Here is a 17,746-nt window from a genome sequence, read left to right on the forward strand (position 1 = left end):
TTTTTATTATAAGGCCAATTTCTATCACTAAGGGTGTTCAGTTAGCTAAGTCCATTTAGCAGTTAGCCATTGAGGGAGTCTTGCTACTCTACGTCTTCAACATACAAAATGCATCTTTCCTGGATGCCACAATTTACAAAACAGCTCAGTGTTGTTGTGAGGTGTCTCTGTTATGTGGACCCAAACACAACATCAAGGAAGGCGGTAACATATTGGATGACCCCGCCGCCGGTCCGCAGCACCCTGAAGCCCATCAGGCCGTGAGCTAGCTGCCGGCTGTTGCAGCTTGGAAGAGCCCCGTGATGACTCGGTGGGATATATTCCAGCTACCGGAGGCTTTAAGAGGATATATTTTCTTGGGTCAAATATAGACTATTGGGATTTGAAGGCATGTGCTAGAAATAAAAATCATAATTTAGTGATAGTTAAAAGCTGTGCGGGGAGCATTATGAGCACAATCAGCAGCTATGCACCTAAGATCTGAGACTCCTTGATATTTTACAATTTCGAAGCCTGATTTCATTCACATAGCAATTTTTTCATCTATTCAAATTTGGTAGGGTCGTTAACACTCTTCTCTGTCGTGTCAAATTTAGAAGAGATTTGTGTTTTTAATTTACCGGAACTTTAACCAACTTTTAAAATGTGAGATATTCATGCAGATAATCTAAACGTTTACTTTGTGGATGAGAAATCACTCTTTACAAACCCAACACTACAGAATAACTGCGGAAATAATCTTTTACAGGTACTAGACTGACAGGCCTTTGCTGACTTTGAAATTATCAGTATTTGTGTACCCTGCTGATTATTAGAGGTAATGAGAGAGATTTTTTTTGTGCTCACAAATAGCTCTAAGTACGATGCAGTTCTATACCACAGCAGAATACAAGCCCAATAATAAATTTCTGAAATACCTTCCATCTTTTAAAGTTATTTTTTTCCCATGTATCTCTTGCATTGCATGTTATTAGACTGCAAGTGAACCTAATTACTTGTGTGTTGAGTGAGTGCTTCCATAAAGTCCTTCTTTTCTCTGACTTCCTTACTGTGTTTCTGCAAAGGTCAGAGCTGAGCTCCCCCCACCCTCCACCCTCTCACAACTGAGGTGATGGAGAAATCAGGCGATAGCAGTGTTTGAACAGCCTCTCGTGGCTTTAGAGAGATTGTACATGAACACTGAGCTGACATCCAGAAGACATCCAATCAGCCAGCCTGAATCTGAGATTGTTTTTCGCAGAGGTGCTCTTACTTTAGTGATTCCTAAAGGTAAGTCAAGGTTTCCCAGCGTCAAGCTGCACACCACACACGAATCAGCTGTAAGATTACAAAATGCAACCCATTTATTTTCAAGGCTCAACAATCTAAAAGTTAGAAGAGAGGGGTGGAAAAGTTTGCCTTGCAGGAGCAGCCATGAAGTGGCACGTAAAAATCACTAGATGACATTATTCGTGCATTTTCATTAAAGATATTTATTAATACAGTGCAGTTGTGCCTTGAGATCCAAGTTTAATTGAGTCATGTTTGGAACTCCATCCATCCATTTTCAGCACAAAGCCATGCTGTTGTAACTTAGAATGTGGTTTGGCACTGTTGTGCCGAAATAACCAGGGCCATCCAGGAAAAAGATATTGCTTGGATGGCAGCATATGTTTCTCCAAAACCTGTATGTACCTTTCAGCATTACTGGTGCCTTCACAGATGTGTACGTTACTCATCCTATTGGCACTAACACAGCCCCATATAATCACACATGCTGGGTGTTATGAACTTTCGCCAGTGTGGCTGTTTCAGCGCCAGTGATGGCATATAAGGAGGAGGTGGAGCCAAGCTATGCTGTTTTTAGGGGTATGTTCAAAGTCGCCGCAGTACGCGATGAACACTATCTAGACGAGGCTGAGTGAGACATTGTTGGCTGGGCGACAGGCACATTGACACATTTCATACGCGGATCTTTTGTTACGTTATGAGAGAGACCGATTACTTGGTCCGCCCAAAACTATTATTTTTTTAGTAGCTGTACGCGCACGTCAACACATTTCATACGCGCATCTTTTGCTACGTTATGAGAGAGACCAATTACGTGGTCTGCCCCAAACTATTATTATTTTTTAGTAGCTGTATACACACCTACCTGTTATTTGGAACCCACGACGCTCTCGTCCTCTGCACCCGTGCAATCTATTTTTCACAACGAACAGGGTCTCTTTCAAACTTATGAAGGGTTATTCCATTCTCCGGAGTGTTCAAGCAATGTCCAGCAATGCAATGAGCCGGCATTTTGGCTAACACGAGGGAACAACGAGCTACCTTCCCGGAGGCAAAACTAATGGAAACAAACGAGTCTACTAGGGGGCGCCTCTGTCCTGTACGTCACTTCCGGCTTTTTTCTCAAAAATAAATCCCTGAGAGGATTTTCATGGCGGGAGTTACAAAAAGCTGTATACGTCAAAATCATGTTTTGTGGTGAAAAACCACATGGGACCATATTGGCTGTGGGTTTTTCATTAATAATATACCAAAAATCATCCGTTTGACGAGACTTGACCTTTAACTAGACTAATATTGGAGCTCTTTGGTCAGGATAAAGAACAAATGCCTGTGAGCATGATTATATTATCTTTTGATATGTTGCTACACTGTTTGCTCAAAAATCCATTCCTCCAGGGTTATAAGACTGTGATGCTGATGCTATTTCTTAACCCGTCTATGGCCTTTTGCATTGTTTGTCAGAATTAAGCTAAACTGAAGGGCAGTACTGTGGACGACTGGTTAACAGATCCACCCCACAGAGGTTGAGGATTCAAATCCGGGATGGGCGTTCCTTCTGGAGTTTGTATGCTCTCTTTGTGCCTGTTTGGGTTCTCTCTGTGTACTCCAATTTCATTCCAAAAACAAGGATGGTAGGTTAACTGAAGTTTTTAAATTGTCAACAGGTGTGAGTGTGAATGGCTATTCATTTATATGTGCCCTGTGATTGGCTGGGTGGCTTGTTCAGGGTGTAGCCCTCCTCTCGTCTAAAGTGACCTGAGATAGGCTTCAACATACCACATCCATCTCAAATTGTATTAAATTACTATATTGTTATATGAATTCCCATCAGAAACTCTCACTCAAAACTGAATATTGCTGCTCCTGTAAAGGCAACGTTATTCGACAAAACCTTGGAATAGAGTGTCACATACAACTAATTTTGTGGCCACGCTCATGTAGATTTGAGAACATTTGAAGCAAATTCTATTTTAGATGCTGTAAATTCTGTAACCTGCACTGTGAAAGTGTTCACTTCCTGCATATTTGCCTTCACCCAACCTTCCCCTCAGCTGAAGCAGAGCCAATTCCCTTCAGATCCTTCTGTGTGGTTTTGAAATCTCATTTTCTCGCTTTCGACTGGAACACTTTTGATTTGAATATGTTGAGACTTTACCAGTCCGATGGCAACCCAATTCTGCCGGCGTGGACACATCTTGTGTTTTTTCCATCCGTACGCAAGACAGCATGAGGAACAATAGCTTTTGATTTTCCATGACTTCACACAAAGGTTTCATAATGAACATCACGATCAAAGAAACAATGATATCTAAGGCCATAATGAGCTCAAGGTCTTATTTTGTTCTCACCTGTCAAATCCACGATGATTTACCAAAAGGGTGTCTTCTGGACAGCTTTAACAGCTTGGCTTTATTATTCAAAAAGGTCGATGTACAGGAAAAATACAGCATGGGTACAGTGTGCTATATTCTCCTGCTGGTGTATAAATACATATTTTATGCATATGGCTTGTGCATTTTCAAGTTACACTAATTCTGCCCTAACGACGTCTGACACACCCCTCGCACGTACCTGGTCAGATTGCGCCTGAGAGGTGTGACTCATTGAATTATGATAGTGTGTAGAATTCCAAAAACATGGATTTTTCTTGAAATTTGAAAAACTTTGAAGTCCACTTGAAGACTATGTCACACTTTAAATGTGAAATTCACCCTTGTAAAAGAAATGGAAATAAATGGTTACTGGTGGTAAAAAGGCAGGTTTTGTGTGCTCTTATTTTTATGTGACATGTTGTACAACAGATGCAATATAATCATAATACTGGACTTATAGGTGAACAAGTTTAGAAGGCCATGACTAAGAATGCGAGTACTAGCGCCACTTCAATGAAGATGAATACTGACTGAATATTCAAGTAGCTCTATGAGTGACGGCGATTGGCTGAAAAACAGTTCAGGGTGTACCCTGCCTCTTGCCTGTTGACAGCTGGAATAGGCTCCAACCCTCCCGCGACCTTTGTGAGGATAACTGGCTAAGAAAATATCACTGAGTAATACTAACCAACTTTCAGAAATATGCTAAATGCAGATACTATAGTTACGGATATCCATCCATTCTCAATACCGTTTATCATGTTCAGGGTCACTGGGCGCTGGAGCCTATCACACCAGACTTCGGACAAAAGGCAGACTACACCCTGAACTGGTCGCCAGTCGGTCGCAGGGTACTTATAGAAACAGAGAACCCTTCACAATCACACTGTCTCAAGAGTTGGAACTGAACATATGCTGCCAGCACCAAAGTCAGGCGAGGGTACTACTACACCATCTGTGACTGCACTTATATTTATATTGGCTATAAAATTCTAATGGCATAAATGTAATGTACAGGAAAATTATAAAATGAAATAATAATATTCATATTAATCATTCATTTTCCTTCCCGCTTACCATCAGTGGGGCAGCCTATCTTCAGGCGAGAGGTGGGGTGTACTGTCAACTGGTTGCCAACTGCCACAGAAATAACATTAAGAAGATGAAATTCAAAATAAAAGTTATCATAATGTTAGAATTATTGTTTTTATCATGCATTTGTTTTTATTGTTCTTTCCCGAATCATTTTCTTTGCGAGCGGCTTGGTGACCGAGAGTGTGACCCAGCGACACCTGGAAAGGCGATGCCCCCCTGCTGACTTCAACCAGATACTCCTGAAAGCCATAAAAATGCTTTAAATGAGATGCCCTGCTAATCTCTAGCAGGTGTATCAGGACACTGTTGACGCTTTGAAGAAATGTTTACTTTAGTGTTTGTGTGGATGTTGACGTTGCCATCTGCTTCACCATTTGTACTTAGTGAATTTGTAACCTTGTAACCTTTTTACCTGGAAAAGCAATAAAAAGAGGCACAACAGTGAGGCTGACTCAGAAGGTGGTTCGGAGGGGCAGTTGGTCAGCTGAACCCGTCCTCCTCATGAGCAAATTGAAGACCTCTTCTGTCCTTGCTATTTGCATACAGTATTTGTTCAGAGGTTAGGTGAACACATAACATTCAGAATATGAATAATAGACAACACAACTGTGTTTTTTGCACCAGTTATAGTACCTGTGACACTTTTGAGGACGAGTGGTATCGAAGAGTGATTTCCAATTGCTCTGCCTTGAGAGATTATCAGGTGTGCCGCTGGCGGGGAAAAAAACATTAAATTTCACACAACTGGTCTGAGAATTATTAGATTTGTGTGCCTTGGCGCAATAAATGTTGGGAAACACAAATGGAATGCATGAAAGACAATAGCATTATATTTGTTTTCATTTTCATTTAACGATATTTTCATTGCAGCAATAATTACAATATATTATGCATTACTTGGCCATTGAAGCTGATTCTAGTATTTTGTAATAGTAATTATTCTAAATATGAGTGGGTGACACAGTGGCTCAGCTGGAAAGCGTTGGCCTCACAGTACTGTGGTCCCAGGTTCAATCCTGGACCCGCCTGTGTGAGTTTGCATGTTCACCGCGTCCCTGCGTGGATTTTCTCTGGCCACTCCGGTTTCCTCCCACATCCCAAAAACATGCAACATTAATGGGACACTCTAAATTACCCCTAGGTGTGATTGTGAGTCCGGCTGTTTGTCTGTCTCCATGTGCCCTGTGATTGGCTTGTACCCTGCCTCCTGCCCGTTGACATCTGCGATAGGCTCCAGCACTCTTGCGTCCCTAGCGGCTAAGAGAATGGATGGATGGATGTTGTACTATATAATTTCAAGTTCGCTAATTGAACATGTTCAAATAAAAATGAATAAAAAACAAAAACAATGATAGGCAGAGCACACACACAATACAGGCAAAAAAAGTATATAGTTCGCCACCAATTATGTAACTTCTTCCTCTTAGAAAGATGATTTTTTTAATTTTATATGCTTTATCTATAAGAGACAAAATGGGGGGAAAAGTCCAGAAAAATACCATTGTCTGATTTTTAAAGAATTTAGCCAAAAATTATGCTGGAAAATAAATGTTTGGTCACCAACAAGCAAGCAAGATTTCTTGGCTCTCACAGACGTGTAACTTCTTCTCTTTCCTCCACTCATTGGCATTCATGTTTCATGTTTTTCTTTTCTAATCCTTGACTACAATGGATATAAAAATTCTACACACCCCTAGTGAAATGTCAGCTTTTTGTCTTTTTGAAACGCGGGCGGGTCGGGTGAAAATGAACATCTGAAGTTGAAGTTCCACATCAGTCCTGAAGACTATTTTACTTTTATTGCACTTTCATTATTTGCTTAAATATGACATTTACTCAACAGATAAAGTGTTGCCCATTTGCTAATCAGACAAGGATATGTTGTGGAGCCGGTGGTTGTCCTTCTCCTTGTTGTCCGTACGCAGAAAACCAGCTGGCGGCATCCTCCTTTCCCAGGCGTTGCCGTGGAGACGAACGACACCAGAAAAGGAGCGGAAAGTTACCATCCCGGCCCAGGACCACACTGCGGGGGTTTGGGGGGGTGAGTCACTTTTACCATGGACCCATGCATATAAAAACCTTGTGTTACCGGGCAGCTTTTGTCTTCTTCTTTGGCTATCCTGCCAGAAGACACACGTCTCGTGTGCTGCAGATACCTAGATAAGACCCGGACGTCTGTATTGCACATTCCTTTGTAATAAATCCATTTGCTGTTAACTTTTTCTAATCATTGGTCATATCTTCCTCGACTCGTAAACACGCCTCGGGTCCAAACTCGGAAATCCCTACAGTCCGAAACCTCTTATTACTGGGATGTGGTTGCGTTCAATACTAACCACACACATTCAACTTCATGTTAAATGGGGGTCAAGACACATTTGCCCAAAGAGCCTCTGATTAATGGCAGATACAATTTGTTGTTGTGGTACGCTCTTATGAAAAAATATCTCAAACACGTGGGAAAATAGTTTTAAAAAATGAAATTCTGTTGAGGGGTTAACGGTCTCATTAAAGGTGTAAAAATGCTTTTGTGGTGTTTACATAATTCACCCGCGGGACCTCGAGTTGGGGTGCGGGGTTCCGCACGGACTGTTTTCGTTGTTGCGCTTCCGGAGGAAAGGTTAACAGAGTTCCCGCCGTTATGCGAGTAGTTTGGTGATGTCGAACAATAAAGCAAGTTCTGTTTCTGTGTCCGACACTCCGCCTCCGACTCCTTTTCTCCGGCGCTACACTGGTGACCCCGACGTCAGTCCCGGCGTTTTCGAGACTGAAACGAACATGGCAACCGCCATCCTCAAATTGCCGGAGTTTTGGGAGACGTCCGCGGCAGCGTGGTTCGCACAGACTGAGGCTCAGTTCGCCCTCCGCGGGATCTCAGATGATTCCACGCGTTACTACCACGTTGTCTCAGCACTCGGGAGCTCAACGGCGGCCAGAGCAGTGAACTTCATCACCTCTCCCCCGGCCCGAGATAAGTATGCTGGGATCAAGGCTCACCTTCTCAAGGTTTTTGAACTTTCACGGCCGGAACGTGCCCGACGTCTGTTGGCTATTAATGGACTGGGGGACAGCAAACCTTCCGAACTCATGGAAATGATGCTAAACCTGCTGGGCACGGAAGAGCCCAATTTCATTTTCATGGAACTGTTTCTCAGGCATATGCCACCGCATGTTCAGACGGCGCTCGCGAACAGTACGATCACTGAGCCCCGGGCCCTGGCCGAGGAGGCCGACCGTTTCTTCCTGGCAACCCAGCGCTTCTCCCGTGAGACGCTGGCCGCGACGCGCAGTTACTCACCTTCGGGCGCGGGGGTGGCATCCAGCAGGGGCCCCTTCGGCACCGACGGCCGTGCTGGCACAGGCTTGTGCTACTTCCATGCCCGTTTCGGTGCGAAAGCGAAGAGGTGCCGCGCCCCTTCCAACTACGACGCGTCGGGAAACGCCAAAGCCCACGCTTCGCAGCGGCCGTGAGCGTGGGCGCGAAGAGCCGGCTGCTGTTCGTCAAGGACAACCTTTCCGGGCGCAAATTCCTTTGTGACACTGGCGCCCAGAGGAGCGTCCTGACGGCCACTGCGGAGGACGCCGCTGGCGGGACTCATGGGCCACCCCTACTGACCGCTAATGGCTCCCCTATCCGCTCTTATGGCATGAGGACTGTGGACTTGTGTTTCGGGAGTCAGCGCTTCACATGGGACTTTGTCACTGCGGATGTCTCATTCCCTCTCCTCGGCGCTGATTTTTTTTTTGTGCCCACGGGCTGCTGGTGGACGTTAAGAGGGGCCGTCTGGTGGATGCACTGACTTTTTCCACGGTCGCCTGCGTCCGCAATGAGGCGACTTATGGTGGTCTCTCCAGTTCGCTATCGGACGGCACCAAGTACCAACTCCTCCTTGATGAGTTCCCTGCCTTGACACGGCCCACTTTCTCCTCTGCCACGACTAAACATGGGGTCGAGCACCACATTGAGACCAAGGGCCCCCCGATCCACGCGAGGGCCCGACGGCTTGATCCCGAGAAGCTAGCAGTCGCTAAGTCCGAGTTTGCCAACATGGAGCGTCTGGGCATCGTCCGCCGCTCGGATAGCCCGTGGGCCTCGCCACTACACATCGTCCCTAAACCGAGTGGTGGGTGGCGACCGTGTGGTGACTACCGCCGCCTTAATGACGCCACTACGCCCGACCGCTACCCTGTTCCACACATTCAGGACTTCTCAGCCCACCTGGCAGGCAAAATCTTGTTCTCCAAGGTCGACCTGGTGCGCGGGTATCACCAGGTTCCCGTGCACCCCTCAGACGTTCCCAAGACGGCTGTAATCACTCCGTTTGGACTGTTCGAGTTTCTGAGGATGCCGTTTGGTCTTAAAAACGCGGCACAATCTTTCCAGCGTTTAATGGATTCTGTGCTCAGGGACTTGCCATTTGTGTTCGTCTATTTGGATGACATCCTCGTCGCCAGCTCCTCGGAGGATGAACATCTGATGCACCTCCGCGACCTCTTCGCAAGACTTGAGCAGCATGGCCTGATCATCAACCCGGCGAAGTGTGTTTTCGGGGTGCCCTCTATCCAGTTCCTCGGGCACCTCATAGACAAGAACGGCGCCGCCCCCCTTCCGGCAAAGGTGGAGGCCGTTTCCGCTTTTCCCCGACCTCGCTCGGCTCTGGGCCTCCGGGAGTTCCTGGGATGGTGACTTTCTACCACCGGTTCATCCGCCGGGCGGCCCACATCATGCGCCCGCTCTATGAGGCTCTTAAAGACAAGGCCCCCAACCGGGACGTTGAATGGACGGCCGAGAGGATGGAAGCCTTCGAGGCTACGAAGGCCGCACTGAGTCGTGCCGCTATGCTGGCTCACCCGACCCACGGGCCCCTGTCGCTCTCACTACCGATGCATCGGACTACGCTGTTGGAGCCGTATTCGAACAGTGGGTCGGCGGCGCCTGGCAACCGCTTGCCTTTTTCAGCCGTCAGCTGGTCCCCAGGGAGCGCAAATACAGCACGTTCGATAGAGAGCTCCTCGGCCTCTGGCTGGCGATCCGCCACTTCCGCTCCCTATTGGAAGGCCGTGAGTTCACGGCATATGTGGACCATAAACCCCTCACTTTCGCCATGTCCAAGGTGGCCGAGCCGTGGTCCGCCCGCCAGCAACGCCAACTGTCGTTCATCTCTGAGTACACTACGGACATCCAACACATCGCCGGCAAATCCAATGTGGTCGCGGACTGCCTCTCCAAGGCGATCGTCGGCACTGTGCATCTGGGTCTCGACTACTCCCGCATGAGCGCAGACCAGGCCTCGGACCACGGGGTGCAGGCCCTCAAGAATTCTGACACGGGTTTGCGCCTGGAGGAAGTCGCGGTTGGTGACTCGGGCGTCAGATTGCTGTGCGACCTCTCAGCTGACCAGCCTCGGCCGCTGGTCCCTGCAAACTGGCGAAGAGCTGTTTTCGAGGCGGTCCACAACCTCTCCCACCCCGGAAGGAAACCGTCCGTGAGGCTGGTGGCCCAGAAGTTCGTGTGGCGCGGTCTCAAGAAAGATGTGCAGGCCTGGGTCGACTCATGCGTGGCCTGTCAGCGGGCTAAGGTGCATCGCCACACAAAAGCCCCCTTGGAGCCCTTTGCTGTCCCCGAGAGAAGGTTTGACCACGTCAACGTTGACTTGGTAGGTCCACTTCCTCCCTCGCACGGATTCACCTACTTGCTCACCATGGTGGACAGGACGACCCGCTGGCCCGAAGCCGTTCCCCTCTCCTCGACAACGTCGTCAGACGTGGCCCAGGCGTTCATCGGCACGTGGGTTGCACGCTTCGGGACACCGTGCGACCTTTCTTCAGATCGTGGCCCTCAGTTTACCTCTGAACTCTGGAACGCAGTCGCTGAGAGTTTGGGGGTCAAGCTGCACCGCACTACCGCCTATCACCCCCAGGCGAACGGTCTTTGCGAGCGGTTCCACCGCTCCATGAAAGCAGCCCTGCGTGCCGGCTTGACGGACGGCAACTGGTTGGATAAGCTCCCGTGGGTCATGCTCGGCCTCAGGTGCGCCCCCAAGGAGGACCTGTTGTCCTCATCCGCCGAACTCGTCTACGGCCAGCCACTGCGGGTCCCCGGCGAATTCATCCCGGACGCCACAGCGCCCTGGTCCGCAGCCAGGCAACGGTCCTCCCTGCTGGAGGCCGCAAAAGGGTTTGCGCCGGTTCCCACGTCGCAACATGGCACCCCAGCTGCCCGGCTGCCCCGTCACCTGCGCTCTGCGGATTTTGTGTTTGTTCGTCATGACGCCCACCGTGGACCTCTCCGCCCCCCATACGACGGGCCGTTCAGGGTCCTGGAGCACGGGGATAAGAGCCTGCTCGTGGACATTGGCGGCAGACCCGAGACTGTTTCCGTGGACAGGGTCAAACCCGTGCACCTGGACATTGCCCAGCCTTTGGGGTTGGCCGTCCCCCCGCGCCGGGGTCGTCCCCCTTTGCCCTGTGCCCCTGCGCCCGCCGGGGTACCCTTGACCCCGCCTGAGCCCTTGTCCCATGACTCAATGGACAGTGCGACCCCGCCCCCATCGGCCCCTACAGTGCACACTCGCCGGGGTCGGGTCATCATCCCTCCACGGCACAAGGATTTTGACTATGGGTGAATTCTGGGGGGGCTTGTGTGGTGTTTACATAATTCACCCGCGGGACCTCGAGTTGGGGTGCGGGGTTCCGCACGGACTGTTTTCGTTGTTGCGCTTCCGGAGGAAAGGTTAACAGAGTTCCCGCCGTTATGCGAGTAGTTTGGTGATGTCGAACAATAAAGCAAGTTCTGTTTCTGTGTCCGACACTCCGCCTCCGACTCCTTTTCTCCGGCGCTACACTTTGAAATGCTTTAATGTGGAGGTCTCCTCAACTGGTAAAAACCAAGAGGAGGCACATAGTAGTGCAGTCCACCACCCTGACAATGGATGACCTAAAGTGCCCCACATCACTTTAAGCCGCTTCCCTTCGTTAAGCGTATTGCAAAACACAGCAACCTCTTCTCACGCCGTCTCACCCTATGTGGTCATCACTCCTTGCTGGTGCACCACCATTTACTGAGCAAAAACTACAAAAGAAGGATCAAGGAAAATTTAACAAAAAAATTTGCTGCCACTATTTTAACATTCATTACAAATGCAGTTTTAAATTTTGGTACAGATTTGACAGAAATCATGGAAGCTGATGCCCGTGAAGTGATTTCGCAGGCCACAAAAAAACTAGGCGGTGAGGTGGATCTGGACCCCGAGCCTTGGGTTTCACACTCTGGTCTAACCACACAATCTGCGCCATCGTGTTTGCACACTGCCTCCCTGGGAATGGAAATGGGTTTTAAATATTGCACCAGTGCGCGTCTAATGAGCTTGAGGTGAAGCGGAACGAATTTGCCATCACACAGAACCACCACCCAGACAAAGGTCAAGGGAATTTTCAGTAAACAGCGTGCTGCGTATTCCGTACCCGACCGCCACTGACTAATAAGTTGGGTGTCTGCTAAGATGAATGATGGCACTGGGCACGTTTTGGGAATCGTTCATTAAATCCTTGTGTACAGCAGAGGAGAATGGTTCTGAAGGTTGCCTCACGAGTGAAAACACATGGGCTAGAATTGGTCTGCTGTGGACACCTAGTGGTCAGATATGGTACAAAGTTTTCACGAGCTACATTCCAGACTCATCAGCAATAGACAATTTTCGACAACGTGACTACATCCGGGGCACCTGGCCGTGTTGGATGGGTTCACTCTACTGACGCGCCATTCACTAATGCTTTTGGAGTTACACAAATGTTCGTACAACTGTTAAAAGCTTGGTGCCCACGTTCTAAATCGGAAGGTGTGTGACGTCAGTCGAAAACAGTCAATAGCTCAAAATCGGCGACACAGGGAAACCCACCCATCCATTTTTTGAGCTGCTTATCCTCACAAGGGTCATAGACTCTTAATTGGACGTTGGTGTGATTGTGTTTGCAAATGGTTGTCTATATGTGCCTTGCGCCTGACAGGCAATAAGTTCAGCATATACTCTCCTTCGTGCCCAGAGGTAGTTGAGATGGGCTCCTGCACGCCCACAACCCAAGTAAAGAGAATTGGTACTGTAAAATGGATCAATGGGATATCAGGAACACTGTACTGACAATGCCTAAGTTGGGTTGAACCACCATTTTATTTGGCATAATTTAAAATCATTTCACTGTTAGTTCATTTATACAAATATGCTTTGTTATATATAAAACAATTACAGATCTCTACAAATCAAGTTCCCAGTGTAAAAGCGTAGTACCACTCACACACGGTAGCATACAGCTCTGGGACACAGAAAACAGAGAGCCCACCGGTGTATGTTCCACTTCCATCATATTATTTGAATGAAATCAGGACATCCGGTAAAAGGGGAATACAAAATATATATATATATTTTTTTTTAAAAAAGCTGACCAGCTTGTGTAATTGTGCACTTACATTCAACAAAACATTTTTACTTAAATCAGCCCTCTTGCTGTTATTTTGCCAAGGTTATTAAAGGGCGCGAGACACCAATTTAATATAATTCACTCCACAGTTCAAACAGTTACGCTAAATGAAAGCAACCACTTATTCCTAACAATAAAGAAAACTTAAAACTGACAAGGCACCTTCCACCAATGCAATTATTGCTGCATCATGCAATGTGGGGATAAAAACCACAGCGAGTTTAAAAAAAATGTGGCTGTGGCACACTGATATGTCACTTTTGCAGCTTTTTTAAATTTTTTTTGAATGCGCTTCATGGAAGGAAGGCTTCAGTGACCACATGAGAATGTGAAAGTCATTGCTTGGTGGGAGCTCTTTATGGCACTAAAATGACAAACTTTAACAAAGGATCACCAACATTGGCTTTTGGTTTGGATAAGGCATTTTAGTCCCACCATCAATCATGACAGTTCGAATGCTGGAAAATGTTGGAAAAATCCAACACAGCAGAAAAAGCCCTCGGTCAGTAATGATCTAAAGAATACAATACATATATGACCCTTGAAACAGTTTTACAGAAAGCCTAGAAGTCAAACATTGTTGGAGATCGAAATGTGATGTCACCAAATGTTGTGGGACTTGAACTCAGTGGGGGTATTAACTCAAATGTTTTGGGTTTCAACACATAAGGGTACCAAAGACGGCAGAGTGGAACAAAGAAAAATTAACTTGGGGTAACAGTCTTTCGGCTCATCAATTAATTAACAGCTTATGCAAAGGTTTCACTAAGTGGATGCCAACATAAAGGTTCAGCAAGTAGCTGAAAGAATAATGAGTAAGGACTAGAATGAAAAAGACCATAGATACCTGACAACTACTCTCTTTTACCTAGATATCACAGCTCCTCAACGGGCGAGACATTTGAATACTTTACTTGTATTATACAGTGTCTCACATCTACTTTTGGAAACATGACCGTAAGGAATGTTAAAATGTTACTTGAAATAATGCCTGTACAGTTGATAAAGGTTTTAGATGGTGACAGTTTTTCTGTGGAAAAAATTAATCCACCACAGGAGTTCCTGTGGTAGAAAATTTTGAAACTGGAACAACACTGTCGCAAAAACTTTGTTCAACATTGCAGGGTCCATTGTATTCCGGTAAGACAAGATATAGAGGATCTATCATACGGAGGTCATGGTCTGCTAGCAATTAATGCAAGGCAGCAAGGTCACTGACATCATTATTCAAGTGCGGTTTACACCTTAAGGATCCAATAAACACAGGTGATTACAAAAACAATATATTCAGCTCTGCCCATTGAGTAGGTTAACAATTTCAACATGATCAGAAAATAGTTTGCGATTTTGAATAGGGAGTGGCAAAAAAAAACCCAAAACATTAAAATGCAAATGATGCAAAACGGAGTTCACTACTTGGCTGCAAGCAGCAGAGGCACAGGTGACTCTGCCTCAGCAAGTCGCTGTCTTAAGAAGCCTGAAACGCCGTCGAATATGTGAAGCTGATCTGCTACACCTGCGCTTGGGCAAGTCCTCTGGGGTTCATTGACAACATTGCCAAAGAAATAGCGCGTTTAGAACATTCCAAGATAGGAGAGCGAGGAAATTGAGTCAAAGGTCCATCCCATCTCAAGTGTCAAAGGTCATTCTTAGGCACATTTGTAATGGAGAAGAGACAGAAGAGGGCTCCGCTATAACCTGATGTAATCTTCTGTCAGCCATCTTGAGAGCTCCGGTACCAGTTCGGCTTAATTTGTCTAAAATGCCTGGCTGGTTGAATGGAATGCTTATCTTACAAAGCTTGTTCTTCGCCATGAAGGCAAAGGGGTGGATACCTCTAACATGTCACACTGAGGACGTACACCAGTTCAACCCCTAATCCGTGCCTACTGGTTCTGGTGGGAACTGGCCCTTGTCTGGGATTCATCCTGCCCTTTTCTGGACTGAAGCTGCTTGAATTTAAAAAAAAAAAAAAAAAAAAAAAAAAAAAAAGCTGCTTGGCCTCTGTGTCAACTAATAGCCAGCGTCACAATGCAGTTGTATGAGACTCATGAGACACAACCCAAGTGAAGAGTATGAGGTAGTCACTATTTCTCCACTTAAATAACAGTAGCTCTCTTCTCTCCAGTCAAACAGGGTAGGTTGGTTTAGATGGAAATATGGCTTGTGACAACCATGATCAGCATTTGTTTGTAAAGGCAAAGCAGGGATGCTATAAATCTAGGACAAGTGTAACGTGAAGAACCGGTAAATATTAAAAATTTAAATGCAACAAAAATGAGAACAACTTTTTCTTCCCCCCGTTTCGTCAAAGTCACTTTGGTGATGATCGTGTTGAAGGCCTCATAAGGATGGAGGAGGAACTGAAAAAGAAGTCTTACAACTGCTAGGAGTGACGTGGAAGCAGCAATTATTTGCATCTGTGGATCTCCACAATCCAAATTCCGGTAACCGTTATTACAAGAGCACGCATTTCTTGCTGTTCTTTTTCATGACGGGGTACAACACCGCTCTTACGGCCTCGGCAAACACCTCCCTGACGCCTTCTTGCAGCAACGCCGAACACTCCATGTATTTCACGGCCCCGATTTGTTTGGCGAGGGAGTTTCCCTGCTGCTGGGTAGTGGGAGCCAAACTCTGCTCCTTCAGCTTCTTCACCGTTTCCGCGTCGCCCCTCAGGTCCCTCTTGGTACCCACCAGCAGGATGGGCACATTGGGGCAGTGGTGAGACACCTCAGGGTGCCACTTGTGTCTTACGTTGGCGTGGGAGGAGGGACTGCCGATGGAAAAGCAGATGATGAAGACATTGGTCTGCGGGTAGGAGAGAGTACGCAGGCGGTCGTACTCCTCCTGGCCGGCCGTGTCCCACAAGTTAAGGCTGACGGTGCGGCCGTCCACGCTCATCTGGGCACTATAGTTGTCAAAGACTGTTGGAATGTATTCTTCAGGGAAGGCATTGGTGGTGTACGAAATAAGTAGGCAGGTTTTCCCCACTGCCCCATCGCCAACCACAACACATTTTATGGTCTGCATCCTGCCAACGACCACTGGGGCTGCAGCACCTGAAAATAAACCAAATTGCAATAATGACTTTTCTTTTGACTAAACCTCTACATCTACCAATCGACAATAGTTCTGAAGTGTGCCAAAACACCCAATAATACTTAAATACAATGCAGTCGTGTACTATTAACCCATATCGCATCAGAGCAACCCAAGCAAGGCTAATTTTGCTAAACGTCGTTATTGAGTTAGAGAAGTTAAGCTGGAAGACAAGTTTACGCATCGATTAAACACAAACATGTGAAGAAAAGCTCACACATTAGCGGCAAGGGAAAACTACTGAAGCGAAAGTCAGACTGTTCACTTGTGGCTGTGGTCGCTCAGTGATCTTGTACGGTACTAGGCGTTCCCCACTGGGCGGCCAGCATCAGGCTAAGGAACTAGCGCGTATGTTAGCTGCAAAGCTAGCAGTTAGCAAACAACTTGATGAATTAATATCAAGCAACTACGCCAAAACATCTTTTTACAAAACAATAAAAGTCTCCCGACATTATTGTAATATTTACCATATCCCACTACGCGTTTCAGACGCGAAAGTGGGGTTCATCAACGATTTTTTTAAGGACTTTGTCACTTACCGCCACTTAACTAGCGATCTCTTCTGCCTGGTATCGTCAATCACAGCCGCATCCGGGGAGCTGGCCAATACATGGAAAGTGACGTCAGAGAGTGTTGCAACCAGGGAAATGTAGTTATAATAGTTCTATAGGCGTTTTTACTTGACGCTAGATGACAGTGTTGTCTCGTGTTAAATCTCGAGATAGTTTAAAACGCCTAAACTCTGACGTTTGGGCGCTACAAAAATAATTGGCTATCACAAACTGGTTGGAGTCATTATTCAGAGTGAACAGTACCAACATGGCAACATGTTAACGACGCCATTGTGGCCTACAAATTTGGCTCAGTTATGGTAGTTCTGTCAGGAGGAATGCGCCCAAAACTCCTGCCAAAGAAGCTTGGGAAACGATATCCGAAATGTTTGACCCAAGCCATACAGTTTTCAAGGCATTGATACCAAACCCTAATGAAATGTATGCAAACTTCTATGAGGAAAATCGTGGAAAAAAAATCCTCTCATTATCCTGCAATTTGGAAAATACTTTAACACTCGCTCCGTAAATCACTTGTAACGTCACATAGTAACATTTTAGGGATCGCTAACTGTTTATGAAACACAGTAGCACACATTATTTTTAGCTTGTGGCTGACTACAGACATTTCACCACATCATGCAGTACACACGTATTTGAGTGACAAATTTTTGCTTGTGAAGTTAAATTAAATTGTTTTCTGGTAGAGCAGAGTTTGGTATAATGACTTTTTACAAGCAGGCACAGTGGAATGGTGGATCAGCTGGTAGAAACGTTGGCCTCACTGTTCTGAGATCCTGAGTTCGATCCCAGCCCCCCCTGTGTGGAGTTTGGATGTTCTTCCCATGCCTGCGTAGGTTTCCTCTGGGCACTCGGGTT

At 46.6% G+C, this 17,746-nt stretch overlaps 1 protein-coding gene across 3 annotated transcripts; it reads right to left on the reverse strand.

Moving 5' to 3' along the window:
- Window positions 1-12,894: 12,894 nt before the first annotated feature.
- rhogd (ras homolog gene family, member Gd) lies at window positions 12,895-16,971 on the reverse strand. 3 transcript variants are annotated; one of them, XM_061835127.1, is made up of 2 exons: window positions 16,856-16,971; window positions 12,895-16,276 (listed from the first exon to the last, which is right to left on the reverse strand). In XM_061835127.1, exon 2 carries the CDS (start codon window positions 16,245-16,247, stop codon window positions 15,672-15,674), a length of 576 nt encoding a protein of 191 aa, XP_061691111.1. In that variant the 5' UTR covers window positions 16,248-16,276; window positions 16,856-16,971; the 3' UTR covers window positions 12,895-15,671. The 3 variants fall into 3 exon arrangements, with proteins under 3 accessions (XP_061691111.1, XP_061691112.1, XP_061691110.1); XM_061835128.1 differs by lacking the exon at window positions 16,856-16,971 and adding an exon at window positions 16,784-16,851; XM_061835126.1 differs by lacking the exon at window positions 16,856-16,971 and adding an exon at window positions 16,534-16,681.
- Window positions 16,972-17,746: the final 775 nt, after the last annotated feature.

The sequence above is a fragment of the Syngnathoides biaculeatus genome, chromosome 11 (genome assembly GCF_019802595.1).
Source record: "Syngnathoides biaculeatus isolate LvHL_M chromosome 11, ASM1980259v1, whole genome shotgun sequence".
In the NCBI taxonomy this organism is placed as follows: domain Eukaryota; kingdom Metazoa; phylum Chordata; class Actinopteri; order Syngnathiformes; family Syngnathidae; genus Syngnathoides; species Syngnathoides biaculeatus.